Source organism: Balaenoptera musculus, chromosome 10 (assembly GCF_009873245.2).
Source record: "Balaenoptera musculus isolate JJ_BM4_2016_0621 chromosome 10, mBalMus1.pri.v3, whole genome shotgun sequence".
Lineage (NCBI taxonomy): Eukaryota > Metazoa > Chordata > Mammalia > Artiodactyla > Balaenopteridae > Balaenoptera > Balaenoptera musculus.
In genome coordinates, this window is record NC_045794.1 from 96,440,548 (window position 1) to 96,457,382 (window position 16,835).

Sequence of the window (16,835 nt, forward strand, 5' to 3'; positions counted from 1 at the left end):
CCTGCCAACAGCCATGTGAGTGAGCCACCTTGGAAGTGGATCCACTGGCCCCAGTCAAGCCTTCAGATGACCACAGCCCCAGCAGACATTATGAGTGCAACCTCATGAGCCAGAATCACTCACTTAAAATGCTCCCAGATTCTTGAGCCACAGAAACTGTGTACAATAACATTTATTGTTGTTTCAAGCTGCTGAAACTGAGTTTTAGGATAATTTATTATGTTGAAATACAGTCATCCCTCAGTATTCACAAGGAATTGGTTCCAGAACCTGCCACAGATACCAAAATCTGCGGATGTTCAAGTCCCATAGTCAGCCCTCTTTACCTGTGGTCCCACGTCCGAGGATTCAACCAACCACAGATGGTGCAGTAGTATACGTATTTTATTTATTTATTTATTTATTTATTTAATTTGTTTATTTTTGGCTGCATTGGGTCTTCATTGCTGCGTGCAGGCTTCCTCTAGTTGCGGAGACCAGGAGCTACTCTTCGTTGCAGTGTGCGGGCTTCTCATTGCAGTGGCTTCTCTTGTTGCGGAGCACGGGCTCTAGGTGTGCAGGCTTCAGTAGTTGTGGCACACGGGCTTAGCTGCTCTGTGGCATGTGGTGTCTTCCCGGACCAGGGATCGAACCTGTGTCCCCTGCATTGGCAGGCAGATTCTTAACCATTGCGCCACTAGGGAAGTCCCAGTATACGTATTTATTGAAAAACATCTGCGTATAAGTGAAGCCATGCAGTTCAAACCCATGTTGTTCAAGGGTCAACTGCAGATAACCAATACGCTGATAAAATTTTTAAAAGCTCAGGAGTACCAGAATATTCATTTACCTTATTTTATCTACTAAGCATCTGAACACTCCTGTACCAAGCAGAATTCTACCAATAGGCAAATACCTAATCTATATATACAAAGAGAAATAACCAGATACATGATTTCCTTTAAAAATAAATAAATAACAAGTGAAGTTAACAGGAAACCAAGAATAATGCAAGAGCTTTTACTGAGAGACCTAAGGCTTTTGTGGGGAGGGGAGGGGAATAACTCTGAATAAAAGTTAAAGCCCTTCTTTTTAAAAAAGATTACACTTTTTTAAAAGAGGTGAGAGAATGGACTTAAAATGACAAAAGGATGATATGCTTGATGTACAATGAGAAACTAATTTAAAAATAAAAGGGGGACTAACACACCATTGTAAAGCAATTATACTCCAATAAAGATGTCAAAAAAATTCTAAAAATAAAAACAAAATAAAAGGGGGAAGAAGACATGCGATAGAATGCTGGGAAACTTTATAGGAAGGAGATTAAATTTGACGCACAACAACAGAATTTGTGGATGACTTTAGAGGAAGTTAAAAAATGGTGTTTACAAGAGATCTTTTTGGGGTCCTGGAAAAGTAACACTGCCATGTGATAATGATTACACAACTCTACAAATCTGATAAAAATCACTGAGTCATACACCTCAAAAAGGCAAATTTTGCAGTATATGAATTATGCCTCAATAAAGCTGTTTTCTTTTTTTAAGTGGTATTTGTTCGCTAAAGCAAGGAGGGAAAATTATATTATTAGAGTTCCTCTGACTAAAGAAAGGAAATAGCCAAGAGGAAAAGTACAGTAATTCATTCGACAGACAAGAAAATAAAAAGGAAATTTTTCATAGGTTAAGAAATATTAATGTTTTCATTTCAGCCCAATAAAGGACAGTATTGTGTCTCTGGGTAACTCTCTATAAAACCTGGCTAGGACCACAAAATCTTACTATCTTAAGGGTAGAAGGACAATGGATTTGGAACCCTTAAATGTGGAATAAGGAGAAGGAACACTTTGACTTAATTTCCTATCCCCTAGAAGAGAGTAACAATTTATTCTGATCTCACATTATTGCATGTGCCTGAGATACAGAGATGGTACCTCCTATGAGAAGAATCTTAAGAAATTTAAAAGCAGAAAATCAAATATATAATTGTTTTTAAAAATGTATGTTAATTTCTTTACAAGTCTGATGGCAACAGTCAATTCCCTCAGTCAGTCAAAATATACACATGGGGAATTTTTTGGTATTTTTGAAGAAGATTAATTTGCATTGGTTCAGGGACTTTTGCAGAAGTTTCCCAAAACAGCAGTACTGTATTTTATTTACCCCATTTGTAACTACAAACAAAGATCAAGCAAAAATGCACCTATAAACAATCACAACTCACATTTGCTTCGAGCTATGAAAATATTAACCTACTCTGACCTCCCCTGCACCAACTTCAGCGAACCCTGGATCAAGAGTCTCAGCTTCCAAAACAGCACAGGTGTCTCTAATTTCAGACCTGCTAGTCTCCTCTCTGACTCTGGCTAAATCAGTAGCAAGCCCAGAAAATAAAAACAAAAAAACTCAGAAGTCATGTAGGTATTTTCTTTCTTCCTCCATAAAAGAATGCTCTAGCAGATACAAATGAAATAGCATATATTAATATATAATTCTATCTCCTCTAAGTGGCTATAATAAAAGTCAAAAAAGTTCAAGATAGTGATATTCACGATATTATCCATCTAGACTTGAAAAATTGTAATATCAATGAACTTTACAGTTTATGGTACCATGCCAAACCTTTACTAGGCATTCAATAAATGTTAGTTCCTTTCTTTCCTTTCCATTAATTCTTAGAGTATTTCCATAAAACAGTTCCTGCTCATTATACCCCAATATATAGCAGGAAAATAGAAAAAAGATAATTTCCTCACTGAACACCTAGATCAGACTCTGAAAATTCAGGCCACCAGATGATGATGAAGGCACTGATTTGCAAAAGTTAAACTTTACTCTCTCTACCTCCCTTCCTAGGCAGCAGTGTCAGTTCCAAGGACCATTTGCAAAAGTTAAACTTTACTCTCTCTACCTCCCTTCCTAGGCAGCAGTGTCAGTTCCAAGGACCATGTTCCTTCTGCTACTGGAAGTGGCTCAACTGTTTTTCCCCGTAGCAATATATTAGCAGTTCCTGTTCTTTGTGACTGGAAGCCAGTCTCAAGAAGCTATTCTATTCTAAGTGCAGGTGCAGCAAGAGTCCAAAGATTGTCATCAACCCAGAGAACCCCATGCTCAAGTTCACAGGATTCTTGGTTGGAGGATTTGGGGAGTACTGCCATTGGTTTTTTTGGCTACCAATTTCACTCTCCAAATGATCCAAGTTTCCTGCACCAATGAGCAATGGGGTCTCCACACACCTAAGATTATGGGGAACTAAAACTACATGAAACAGCACTAGTCTCTACTTTGACAGGAAATGTTCTGCCAAAAATAGGTTTGCAGAGCTGTGTGAAGCTGCCGTCTATAGCCCTTTTTTGTGGGCATCTGATACAAGACAGATATATGAGCCAAAGTCATATCTGGTGTACTTTTGTTCAGACTCTGGAGCTTAAGATAGGAACACAAGCATGCTGTGTCAAAACAAACTCTAGTGGTTACAGATGGACAGATTCTGTCATCAGTAACAAAATTTATAGTTGTCAGTGATGGTCTGGTTACTATCAAGATAAGCCCTTCGATTGCATCTAGTCTACCATTCACGTAAGCTACTGAATTTTAGTGACCAGAAGAATTAGCTAGCCTGTCACCTCCCACTACAAGCTGGTTTACATAATGGCTCCAATACAAGAACTTCTGCCCTCTAAAGAGTGGGTCATGGTGTGTGTGTGCATGTGTGTGAATTCATGGTTCTGTTGTTCTATGACCACCAAAATTTTAAATCGGTTGTGCTGTTTCTTGGCATTCAATACCCTCAGACAAGACACTAGATGTAGTCCACAACACTAAATAAACCATGGTGACAGACCATCATAGGGCCATGCTGAGTGTTTCCATAAACAATAATCAAATCTGATCAATTCTAGTTCAGTGGAACCGAAAATACTAACAAACACCTTAGAAAAGGAGGCAGGAAAGAATAAATAAACCTGGGACCTACCTTGTTTACAATTCCCAAAGACAGATGAAATTCAATTCCATGCCAACCATACCTTTCGATCACTAAAACACAAACAGAAAAATAAAAGTTCATGCAATATAAGCAGTTCTTCCAGTTCCTACAGCATATTTGGTTTCAATGGTAAGAAGCTGTTTCTTATCTGCTTTCTATCCTCTCCACGCCCACAACAGTAGCTGAGTGTCACTGGCAAAAAGGCCCAGATATGTGGAGTTAAATAACAGGTAACACTGATTGAATACTTATTATATGCTAGGCACTGTTCTAAGTGCTTAAATGTACTAACTAATTTAATCCTCACAACAACCCTATGAGATACTCTTATTAACTCATTTTACATCCAAATGACAACTGGCCTATACCTCTGAAAATTGCTCTTACTTGTGTTAAGAAATGCCTCTTAAATAAATGTAGGCCATCTCAACCACTGTGGCTGGGCTGTCTCAATGGTTGATATCTATATATGTTCCATATTCATCCACTCATTATACATTTAAGTCCCCATGGTGGGCTGAGCACTATAGTAGATGCTAAACATGATTTATTCTCTGCCCTTTAGGAGTTGAGAAACTAGTTGGGGAGATCAGACTAAATCCAAGAAATGGTTCAAGAAATGGAATGCCCTATTATGAGGTACACTCTCTTTGTGCAATCATTCAGTGAAAAAATGAATAACCTTTGGGAAAAGGAAAGGAAAGCTTTACAGAAGAGGTGCCTTAAAGCTGGACCTTTAAAAAAAAAAAAATTGGCAAAGAGAGGAGAAAGGTTCTTCAGGAAAGGAAACGAGAACAAAAACATGGTGGTGGGGACAGACAGACTCTATCTGAGGTCCTTCATAATCTGATCCCATTCAGTCTGACTAGCCTTTGCCTTGGCCGCTGACCTCCCTCCCCATCCCCGTTAGCCATACCAGACTTCTTCCTTCTAGGATACACAGTCTTTGATAGCTCCTTTGTTTCTCCTACTGCCTTGAATGTTTTCCCCACCTTTTCCCTGGTGGGTAACATTAAACTAGTCCTAGTATACAGTAGGCACTCAATAAGATATAGCCATTATTGTAAATAATATTGTTTAAGATTCAATTGAAACATTTTTCTGTAACTTCCAATTCTCCAGAGTTAATCTACTGGCCTCTCTGCCACACCTACATGGCATTTGTCCATTTTTCCATTACAATGATAAAACATTCTACTGTCCCCAGGTTTCCTTTTTTTTTCTCTTACTTGTCTGAACAGGTAACATCTTTTCTACAACTCTATATCCCCCAAGACCTAGCACAGTGTCTGGCATGTAACAGGTGCCCATCATATGCACTTGTTGACTGAAGGCCCAACTAACTCAAATTTACAAAATGAATAACGATAGGATTCTTCTAAAAAGTGAGCTCATTTAGTACACTTAAACAATTCAGTCTGTCAAAAATCTAATGCACTTTTACATCTTCATGAATATGTCTGCTACATAATTATACCAACAAGTCATGCACAAAAAAGTCAAAGTGGATTCACCAAACACTACCGCTTGATGACAAAATGAGGTCCTCATCCATGTCAACGGACACAGGAGAAATTAACTGAATTGACTATTTAGATATTATGGCTGGTGACCTTTCTCAGTGAACGGATGCCACAACTTTGTAGGTAGTATGTATGTTTAAATAGGTATTTAGACTGGCTTTAGTCACGGGAGGTAGAGGTTACAAATTTAGAAGTCCAATCATAAATCCAAGGTTTATTTATAGAAACTTTCCATATGGTAAGAGTTAAAAAGTAAAACAGCAGCCATTTTCTTTGCCGAAAACAAAAGGTAGCAGAGCACCGAAGGACCAGACCTTCTCTTGACTCTGCTCTTGGCACTGCTTAAAGCAGAGGAAGAAATGTGCAGGGCAAGCAGGAGCCTCGCTGAAAATCAGTCACCCACAGCAACCGGCCTTTTGAATGTCTATGCTATTCAAGGCTTAAGTATTAATTTATACATGCCCGTGTTCATTGAAAGAACAATTTGTGGCTTGGAACTTAAAAAAGTGTTCTAATGTGCTAGTTTGTCCAATATTAATCGAGTCTGCCAGGTTTGAACATGCCAAGCTTAAAATACTCTCTAGATCGTTATGCAAAGGTATGAGCTCAATCCTTTATTCTCAGGAAAAGGAACTCAGGGAGAATGATTAAAGCAACAGTATTTCAATGAAAGCCATAACAGAAAAAGTCAACTAAATAATGATGAGTTACTATTTTTAAATATCTGAATAGAAATAAGATACAAGCTAATGACAGATTTCTTACAATTATTAATCTCACCTAAAATGAGATCCTGGGGTTTTAGTTCCAAGGTGTCAGAGAATGTATTTTGAAACTGATTTCTACATGAGACCATCTCATAAAAAGGTTGTTTTAGTCATCCACTGACTAAGCCCCTTCAGAATCGAAGTCTAACTTACTTTATATTGAAATAAATTATATTTTTTATATGAACAGTATTATAAGCAAAGTTTTTTTAATCTTTTACTTTATCAGCTTTAGAAAAATTCTAATAAAACCTGGAATGACTAAATTTTTATAAATAAACCTCAGAAGCTCACACATCCAGTCCCTTCAATTTCAGTTGGGGAACCAGAGCAGAAGGGGTTCAATGACTTGATAACAGGAAGACTGGGACCAGAATCTGATTACTAGTCCAATTTATTTATTCTACTACATACTACTAAACACACTGTTTTATTAAGACAGAAAATGTTTTGGAAATTACAACAGAAGAAAAGTTTAAATAACTACATTCATTCCCTGAGAAGAATTTAAAAATTAGATGTGTGCCCTCAAGATTTGGAAATGCTGACCCTTAAAAACTTAGGCAGTAGAAGACTATAGCAGTTATTTTCAATGCTTTGGGCTCAATGACCTGTAGAATCTTTGCTAGAGGTTTAGCTTTAAAAGGTTTTTCTTACATCCCTAAGGGTATGGGAATAATTTTTACAATCTAAGATGACATTATCCTTACCTTCTAAAATATAAACTTCACACACACACACACACAAAAAAAGCAATTTCGGGACTTCCCTGGAGGCACAGTGGTTAACACTCCGAGCTCCCAATGCAGGGGGCCCGGGTCCGATCCCTGGTCAGGGAACTAGATCCCACATGCATGCTGCAACTAAGAGTTTGCAAGCCACAACTAACGAGCCTGCCTGCCGCAACTAAGGAGCCCACCTGCCGCAACTAAGGAGCCCATGTGCCACAACTAAGGAGCCTGCCTGCTGCAACTAAGGAGCCCACCTGCCACAACTAAGACCTGATGCAAACAAATAAATAAATAAATGAAAAAAATCACAAGAGAAATTAGAAAATATTAAAAAAGCAATTTCATAGAATTCAGGGTCTTCTTTCAAACAAATATTTCTTCTGAACGAATTCTACTGTCTCATTTTAATTTGCAGGGAAAAGATGCAAAAAATAAAAGGAAAGTAACAAAAAAATAAAATGGAAGGGAAAAAAAGGAAAAGGAGAAAAGAGGAAAGAAAAATCAATATAAAGGTTTGACTCTGATATCAAAAAAGGAGGAGAAAAACAATTCCCAATTAAATAAGTGAACTGTGGTTTTTAAGCAATCAGCCTCTACAAGGTATGGTTACATACCTCCTCAAACTGAACACCTAAAAAAAATATCTTAACCTCATTTTGCCTGATTCCTCTATTTGCTCTTTCTTCCACTTCCAAAGATAGAGTATTAAGTGGAGTGGGCCTCCTGGAACAAGTAAGGGAGTCAGAAATGTCGGTCCATGCAGCCCCCTCGAAGTGCCGGTACTGGCTGGAGTTACTAGAGTCTCAAAAGGGGAGTCGAGAAAGACCGCTGCGTTCCCAGAGTGTGTCTATAACCTCCTCTAGAAGAGACTAGAAACCTGCTGCCTTTCACATGCACCAAAAGCCCTTCCTTTCCTACTATCAATTTAACTTGGATACAAAAATTACAGTTAATATAACAATTAATTAAGGTGACAAGTGGAAAAAGGAAGCAATACCATAGGTACTATATATACATATATATTATAGAGGGAGGGAGGGAGGGAGGGAATAAGTAAGACCCGGCTGGTCAACCCAGCTGCAGCATTCAGCATTCAACCTAACATATGCTTGGTAAGGCACTAGAACACAGACAATACTTTACAAATAAAAAACTAAAATCTCAAACCCTCCACTCATAAGAAGAGTTTCCAACTCTATCAAAGCTCCCAGTTTCACCTTCCCCTGCCGTCACCCCATAACAAGCAATGGAAGCATCTCCTATTTCACTGTGTATTAAGACTCAGATGTAACTCCAGATGGGCAGATATAGCTATCACTTTTTGAAACTGCAAAGCAAAATCCAGGTGTTTGAACATCTGTTCTCTTATGTGACTCTCCTAACACTGTAAGGTGGTACTGGTGGAGAGTAAACCGCAGCAAAGCCCCTATTACGAGTGGATTCACAAAGGAGTCCGTCTATCAGTGTTCTAATTATGTTTAGACCTCAAAGCTGACTCAGACACCTCCGCAGCAAGTCTTAAATAAACATGTACATTCCTATTTTCTTAAACAGAATAAAATCAATAGTTTTTATTATTCCTTGCTTTTTTCCCATAATAAATTATTTTAATTTTTCAAAATAGGTAATACGTACCTATGGTTTAAAAAAACCTAACAGTGCAATGCGCATATAGTGAAAAGTAGGTCTCTTTCCCACCCAGTCCCCTAGTACTTCTTTCCAGAAAGGATTTCAAGTTTCTTGTAAGTTAACATTTTCTTAATGACTGAATCGCTCTCTTGTGCTTACAAATGTGGCTGCAGCTGAATGACTTGGCTGGTTATCACACTACCGGAGAGAGCACATCTCCACCATCACTGAAAAGGAGTGTCTGAGCGGGAGGGACCAGCCTTCAGTGCGGCATGGCACATTTGTGCCCTCCCCGTACACACTCCCACTCATGTGCATGCACATGAGGAGAGGGTTCTTTTGTGTATATGTGTGGTAAAATATACATAAGATTTACCATTTTAACCATTTTTAACTGTAAAATTCAGTGGCATTAAATATATTCACAATGTTGTGGAACCATCACCACTATCCACCTCCAAAACTTTTTCATCATCCCAAACAGGAACTCTGTACTCATTAGACAGTAACTCCCCATTTCCCCTCCCTCTAGCCCCCAGTAACACTATTCTACTTTCTGTCTTTATGAATTTACCTATTCAAGGTACTTCATATGAGTGGAATCATACAATTTTTGTCCTTTTGTGCCTGGCTTCTTTCACTTAGCATAATGTCTTCAAGGTTCCCATGTTGTAGATTGTTTCAGAATTTCCTTCATTTTTAAGGCAGAATAATATCCTATCGTGTGTACATAACACATTTTGTTTATCCACTCATCAGTGGAGGGACATTTGGGTTGTTTCCATCTTTTAACTATTATGAATAATGCTGCCGTGAACGTTGGTATACAAGTATCTGTTTAGGTCCCTTCTTTCAATTATTTTGGATATTTGCTTAGAAGTAGAATTGCTGTACCTATGGAAGTTCTGTGTTTAACTTTTTTTAAAAAATAAATTTATTTATTTATTTTTGGCTGCATTGGGTCTTCATTGCTGCACACGGGCTTTCTCTAGTTGCGGTGAGCGGGGACTACTCTTCTTTGCAGTGCACAGGTTTCTCACTGCGATGGCTTCTCTTGTTGCGGAGCATGGGCTCTAGGCACACGGGCTTCAGTAGTTGTGGCATGCAGGCTCTAGAGTGCAAGCTCAGTAGTTGTGGCATACGGGCTTAGTTGCTGTGTGGCATGTGGGATCTTCCCAGACCAGGGATTGAATCCATGTCCCCTGCACTGGCAGGCGGATTCCTAACCACTGCACCACCAGGGAGGGCCCCGTGTTTAACTTTTTGAGGAACCACAAAACTGTTTTCCACAGTGGCTGCACCATTTTACACCAGTGATACACAGGGTTCCAGTTTCTCCTCCTTGCAGTTTTTTGGTAATAGCCATCCTAATGGATGTGAAATGGTATCTCATTGTGGTTTTCCTTTGCATTCAAAGGAGAGGATTCTTATGTCTATGGCTTCAAAACATTTTGCATTTGAAGGTGTTCCTATGGCACTGGTCCATCTCCACCCCACAACAAGTGTCTTATCATCTGGCTCTTCATCATGGTTCTCAAGTGTCTACCACTCATTCAGTGCACTACTCACTTCAAATCTTGCACACTATGACTACCACCATACTCCATTCTGCCTTCTCTGCATGTCTTAATATCCTTTCATCTATGCTTTTTGGCTTTCTTCTCAAAAAATGTTGATCTATTTATAACCAGACACTGCCAGTTTAATCAACACACTCCTTCAATTTCTGGAAGAAGTGACTACTCACAGCACTTTTGGCACTTCAAGTCTTCTCAAGAATCGTCAACAATGCTCAAAAGTTGTTTCTTGACTATCTAAGGCACTTGCTTTTCTTTTTCTTGGTTTTGCGTTAAGAACTCTTTTGGATGCTTGAAAATGACAGAAAGTTGATCTCTGGATAACCAAAGTTTTACCATAGGCATTTTCATGCTTATTTCTACCTGCATTTAAGCAGAGCTTGCAGATAAATAAAATAAATACATTAAACTTCTCAGTGCTCAAGAAGAACACAACAAAAATGACAAAATATCAAATACTTTTGTTAGTATCCCACAATAAATTGCTATTTGTCAACAGTGCCTAGAACATGGTAGGCACTTGATAAATATTTGTTGAATGAATGGTTTAAGAAGATATAATATGGCAGCAGAGAATGTAGGCTTTGGAGTCAGATCTGGATTTGTATGTCAGCTCCTACCTTTATTAGCCATGTGATCTAGGGATAAGTTGCTTAGCTTCTCTGAGGCTCAGAGTCGCTAAAAAATAATAGATGGATAATACCACCTATCTTTCAGAATAACCATGAAGAGTTGTTATTGGTGGTATATTCAAACATATAAACTGCTTTGTTGGTATCAACTCTAGGTGCTGCAAAAGCATGGATTTAAGTAAAAGAAACAGTTCAATAGCTCACAATTCGTTTATCTATCAGTGATTATTCATTTATTTAGTAATGGCCTACTATGTGCCAGGCACTGTAGTTGCAAAAGACACATCAGTGATCTAGAAAGACATAGATCCTTGCTCTTGTGGAGCTTATATTCTAATACGGAGAGACAGATAATAAAATAATAAATATAATAAGTAAACTACAAAGATCTTAAAATGTAATGAATGCTTTAGGGAAGAAAAAGAAAAAGTAGATCAGAAAAAAGGGAATAAGAAGTGTTGGGGGAAGAGGACTTGCAATTTTTAAATAAGATGATCAGACTAGGCCTCACTGAGAAAGCGACAGAAGCAAAGATTCGACAGTCATGAGAGATTCAGCCATGCAGATATCTAGAGGAAGAGCATTCCAGAAAGAGGAAACAGCCAATGCAAAGGCCCTAAGACAGAAGCAGGACTGTCATGTTCAAGGAACGGCAAGAAAAGTAGTGTGGCTGCAGCAGAGGGAGCAAGGGGGATATAGTTAAGTAAGGTCAGAAAGGTTACTACAAGACCAGATAATATAAGGCCTTACAGGATTCTCTACTCGGAGTGGAACGGGGTGGGGGGCCAATGCAGGGGAGCCACTGCTTTTCTTTTTTTTTTTTTAAGTGGCTTAAAAGAAACAAAAATTTGTTATCTTACAGTTCTGAAGGGCAGAAGTCTGGCACAGGTCTCAATGGGCTAAAATCAAGGTGGTGGTAGGGATGAATTGTTTTCTGGAACTCTTGGGGAGAATGTTTCCTTGCCTTTTCCAGTTTCTATAGGCTGCCTACATTCCTTGGCTTGGAGCCACTGCTTTTGAACAGAGGAGTGACATGACCTGACTTAGGCATATGAATGGTTCAGGCTGCTGTGTTGAAAACAAAGGAAAGGGTAGAAGCTGGGAGGTCAGTTAGGAGGCACTACAATAATCCGGGCAAGAGAGGACAGTGGCTTGGACCACAGCGGTAGCAGCAGAGAAGGTGAGACGTGGCTGATTTTGGATATATTTTGAGGGTGGGCCCAGTAAGTTTTCATGGCATACTGGATGTGGGGTATGAGAGAAAAATGAGAGTCCAAAGTTTTGATCAGAGCAACTAAAAGAGTAGGATTGTCGTCAAATAAAACAGGGAAAGCTGCGGGTGGAAAAAATTAAGTTTAGAGAAGAAAATGAATAGTGTACTTTTAGTTTTGTGTATGTTGTTTGAGATAGTTGGCCTTCCAACATTTCCAACAGGTAAACAGGGTCAGATTGATGAAATAATGGTTTTTAAAAGCATTTCCATTTTACTATCTTGTAACAGATGATAAACTATAGGTTAGTTTGGCCTAGATGCTACCATTTTATAACAAATTAATTTTAGCAGTTACAATATACACAAAAAAAATACTCATAGTTTGATGCTGTTTAATTCCCAATGACTGACTGTATCCTTTAAAGCTTGAAAATCAGAACTAAAATTCATTCCACCCTACAGGTATAGGTAGGGGGTCAAATCACAGTAAGTGAGGAGAAATAAGAAAATAGTAACAATAATAAAATAATAAAATACAATGAGCTCCTGGCATCTGAATTCTTCAGCCAACACTGAGTTCTTCATCTGATGGCAGCTGGAGGATTCCCGTGATCCTAACACGATCATCTTCAGTCTCACATACTCCTCTTGTTCTAAACACAAATTTTTCTCTCCTTCTGTTCCCTGGAAGGTCCCAAAAGAAGAGAACAGTCCAGAGCCTGAGAACAAATGCATCTAGAGAGAACAATAAAGAGAGGAGCCTACACAGAACTAGTACCACACCCACATTCTGAGTCAAGGCCATGGGAGAAATCGCAAAATCACATCATCTCAGGGCTGGAAAGGGATCATCATGTGTCAACAAATATTTTCCAAGTGACCATGTGCTAGATGCTAAGGATACACAGATGATTATGACAAAATCCCTATTCAAGGCATTGTATGCTAAGTACTTTACTAGAAGAATTAACTAAGGGTTATGGGAGAACAAAGGCAAGAATAAAGGAGCAGGTTTTCAAAATAAATTGCCAAGAATTAACTTACGATCACCATGTCCACCACCTCCTACCAATCTAACATACAGAAGACTCATCTAGTGCTTCAGGCTAAGAAGAAAGCAAGGTTGTGGTCCTTGCAGGGCTGGGACTTGTAGCCTCTTAGAATCAGTCTTGTTCTCTTACATGGTTGGTTAAAGAAAAGTAGTTAAAGGCAGTTATGATCATTTACATCCCCCCTTCATCTCTTTTCCACCAAAAAAACTTGGATCACGGGAAAACACTGTTCTAGTCCAACCATTCACTCAGTGCCAACCTCCAAATTTTTAAAAGGTAGTACTTAATCCTTTAAAATATTTGCCGAAAGAAAACAGTGCCTTCTCTTCCTGTCCTAAAGGAAATTTTATTTCACCTAGGCTATTTACAGAGATCTAAGTTACAACTTTAACTTCTAGAATAAACCTAACCATAACCACTTCCAAGCCACGTGTCTTTTCTGCTGGCCCAAGTTCTAACCCCTCCACCTCCCAAGGCTTAGGAGTCTTTCTAGTTCTGAGTCTTCCAGCACTCTTACTTTCCATTGTACCACCAATTGTGACTCTCAAGAATCCAGCCACAAAGTACTATGGGAAATTACTCTATTAATCCACAAACCGTATTTCATCTTCATTTTCCAGACGAAATCTCAAAGGCTTGTAATGCACAGTGTCAAAAGTATCATCTGTCTTTACACATGTCTAAAGGAAAAAACTTATCTCTGACTTACGAGTTTTCACTTATTGGTAATCTCTCTATATCCAATAGAAACATACTTTACCATGATAACATATTCCAGCAAACTGCTGCTATCTCAGCAATTACAATTGAGTATATGCTTTCAATAGTGAGTCAGGCCCTGGGAGTGGTTTAGCACATGGAATTTCACCAGCTGGCATCTACAATTAGATTCAAGGAGGCAAATGGAATTTTTCTATCAGGTTTTTCCAAAAGTTAACTAGTTCTTAAACTGATTATACCCTTCTGAAGTATTTACAGATGAAATGATATAATGTCTGGGATTTGTTTTTAAATACTGAGGCGGAAGAGGGGAGCAAGGTTAAACAAGATTGGTCATGTGCTGATAATTGTTGAAACTGGGTGACAGGTCCATGGTGGTGGTTGATTTTATTAGTCTCTTTACTTTTACATGTGTTTGAAATAGTCCATTATAAAGATTTTTTTTTTTTTTAACTTATGTCATGATCTGGTGAACCTGAAAAACAAAGAACAAAGTGATTCTTGGAACCAATGAGCTCCATAATCTACCAGAATAAAAACTGTTCATTTTTTAATATGTATCTCGAATTTAACACTTATTTCTCACTGAACAAATACTTATCAAGCACATCTAGCAGGTTCCAGGCACCAACCTGAGTTCTGAGGATACAATGATAAACTAAATTCTCTCTCCCTCAAAGAATCCAGTAGTAATCTGTTTTATGAAAGAGGCAAGCACACAGTGTCACAGACCAAACAAGAGGGAGATCTAATCCAACTCTGGCCAATCGGGAAAAGGTTCCCAGGCACCATCTAAATTAATTCTGAAAGATTCAACCCAGAGAAACAAATCATTTCTTTTTTTCCCATGCTGACCTTCATCATCTCACAGACTGTCAGATCAAAAGGAAAATGCCTTCCTTTATGAACTAAAGTATCCATTTCCCTATAACGCAGAAATTATCAAACTGTCATTCATTCAACAAATATATATTAAAAACCTACCACGTGCCAGCACGTACTAGACAAAGAAAGATAAAACATGGTCCCTGCCCTCATGTGGTTTATAATCTCAGAGCACAGAAGGACAAAAACAAGCAAGTAAGCACGCCATCAAGCAGAAAACTAATTACAAACTTCTCCAAGTTACAAAGAAATCAAAGAAGGAACTTTATGAGTAGAAAGAATCTACTTTGTAAACATGGTGATAAGGAAAGTTGAACAACTATCATCATACCAAGGGATGATAATGTAACTGACTGAAGGGGGGAGGGACTAGGTGGTGAGGTCAGCATAGATAAAGCATGTGTGCAATGTAGGTCATGGGAAGAAATCTGGATTTTATTCTAAGTGTCATGGGAAATGGTTGGAGGTGAGGGTTTTAAGCAGAGAAGTGACATGATTCAGTTTATGTTTTTAAGATCATTCCTGCTACTCTGGAGAGAATGGATTGAAAGAGAATAATTATTTTTACCAAGAGGAATTTTAGATGAGTAAAACCAAAATTGATTGTGGCCAGTAAAAATCATGTCTGCATTCCATTACCAATCTAAAATCTTTTAAATTACCCTACTTAGTCCAGGCTTCACCTACAGTTTTTTTTGTTTTGTTTTGTTTTTAATGCTTACTACCAATGGGTGATGACCTCTGAGGAGCTCTCTGGGAAGCTGAAACAAGCCTAGATGCCTGGGGGTAAGCATTTTTCTCATTCTCCAATTGCCAAAGTCAGATTAATTTTCATTTACTCATCTCCTAATCCACAATCAGCTTCTTGACTGAAAGGCAAGGAGTAGGGACCTTCCTCAAGTTTTTCAGGTAACAATAAACTTTACTGAACATCTGATGAGGAATGTGATCGCACAACCTTTCTTATTGCCAACTATGCCCCAGGTGGGAACTCTACTATGAAAGCAATTCTAATTTTCCTGTCCAAATTGGCTAGATCTCAGAAAGATGCCTAAAGCAAACCCATTTAATTATGTTTTTAAAAAAGCTTTCTCATTCCGAACTCTAAACAAGAATAAATTTCCTTTCTTAAAAAAAAATTTATCTATTTACTTACTTGGCTGCGCTGGGTCTTAGTTGCGGCACGCGGGATCTTCAGTTGCGGCATGCAGGCTCTTAGTTGCATCATGCGGGATCTAGTTCCCTGACCAGGGATGGAACCGGGGCCCCCTGCACTGGGAGCATGGAGTCTTAACCGCTGGACCACCAGGAAAGTCCCAAGAATAAATTTCTAATAGCATTTGTAGTTAATAAAGAAAGAAAAACAAATTCCATTGTCAAGCCCTGAGGCACGTGACTAAGCAACCTTGATAAAGGCACTAACAAACCAAGTTACGCTCAAAGAGATTTTACTCAGTTATTTGAAAAACAGAATGGAAAGAGGAGCGATAGACAGTACCAACATCTGTGGGGCTACACCTACATTGCATCACTTAATCTTGATATTATTCCTACAAGAGAAATATATCCCCCCTTTTACTGATAAGGGCACAGGTCCAGAGAAGTTGATACTAGCTCAGGGTCACACAACCATTAAGTGGCTTCCATGGCCCATACTCTTTCCACTAAACAAACGTTTAAATAGAGATCTAAATTACAGAAAGTCTTCCACATGACTAATGTACTAATAGATAAATAAGTTTACACATATGTGTGTATGTGTGTGTGTGTGTGTGTGTGTGTGTTTCATCTGGGAGTCTAACCACCAATTGTAATATTTCTTCAGCGGGGAAAGTATTTAGGATTCCTACTTGGAGACAGACCACCAGAAAGCACCTCTGAAGAGACAAGGGAGTTTGGTGGCAAAAGCTATCCAGGTTATTTGCCCTTAATGAAGCCAAAGGAGCTTCTCCTTGAAGGCAGCATATACTTTCTTGGGGCTAGCAGCAGTGACTCCCTAAGAAAAGTTTATAGGGACTCATGTACAAGGACCATTCCAGGATTGTCTCTAAGTGATTTAGGGTGGTGACACTGAGCAACATGTACATGCAAAAACAACTATTCCATCAACAAATAAAACCAAATAAGACAGGACTCC

General features: G+C 38.7%; 1 protein-coding gene across 8 annotated transcripts in view; it reads right to left on the reverse strand.

Annotated features, from left to right (window-relative positions):
- Positions 1 to 15,873, reverse strand: part of MRTFA (myocardin related transcription factor A) — a 180,195-nt gene extending 164,322 nt beyond the window's left edge. For 5 of the 8 annotated variants that reach the window (XM_036866137.1, XM_036866135.1, XM_036866134.1 and 2 more), the window contains exons 1-2: positions 15,855 to 15,873; positions 3,958 to 4,019 (exon numbers count right to left, since the gene is read on the reverse strand). In XM_036866137.1, coding sequence (XP_036722032.1) covers positions 3,958 to 4,019; position 15,855 — 63 coding nt within the window. In that variant the 5' untranslated portion in view covers positions 15,856 to 15,873. The remainder of the gene's footprint in view (positions 1 to 3,957; positions 4,020 to 15,854) is intronic. The other 3 variants (XM_036866140.1, XM_036866138.1, XM_036866132.1) reach the window with 1 other exon arrangement.
- Between the last annotated feature and the right edge of the window lie 962 nt (positions 15,874 to 16,835).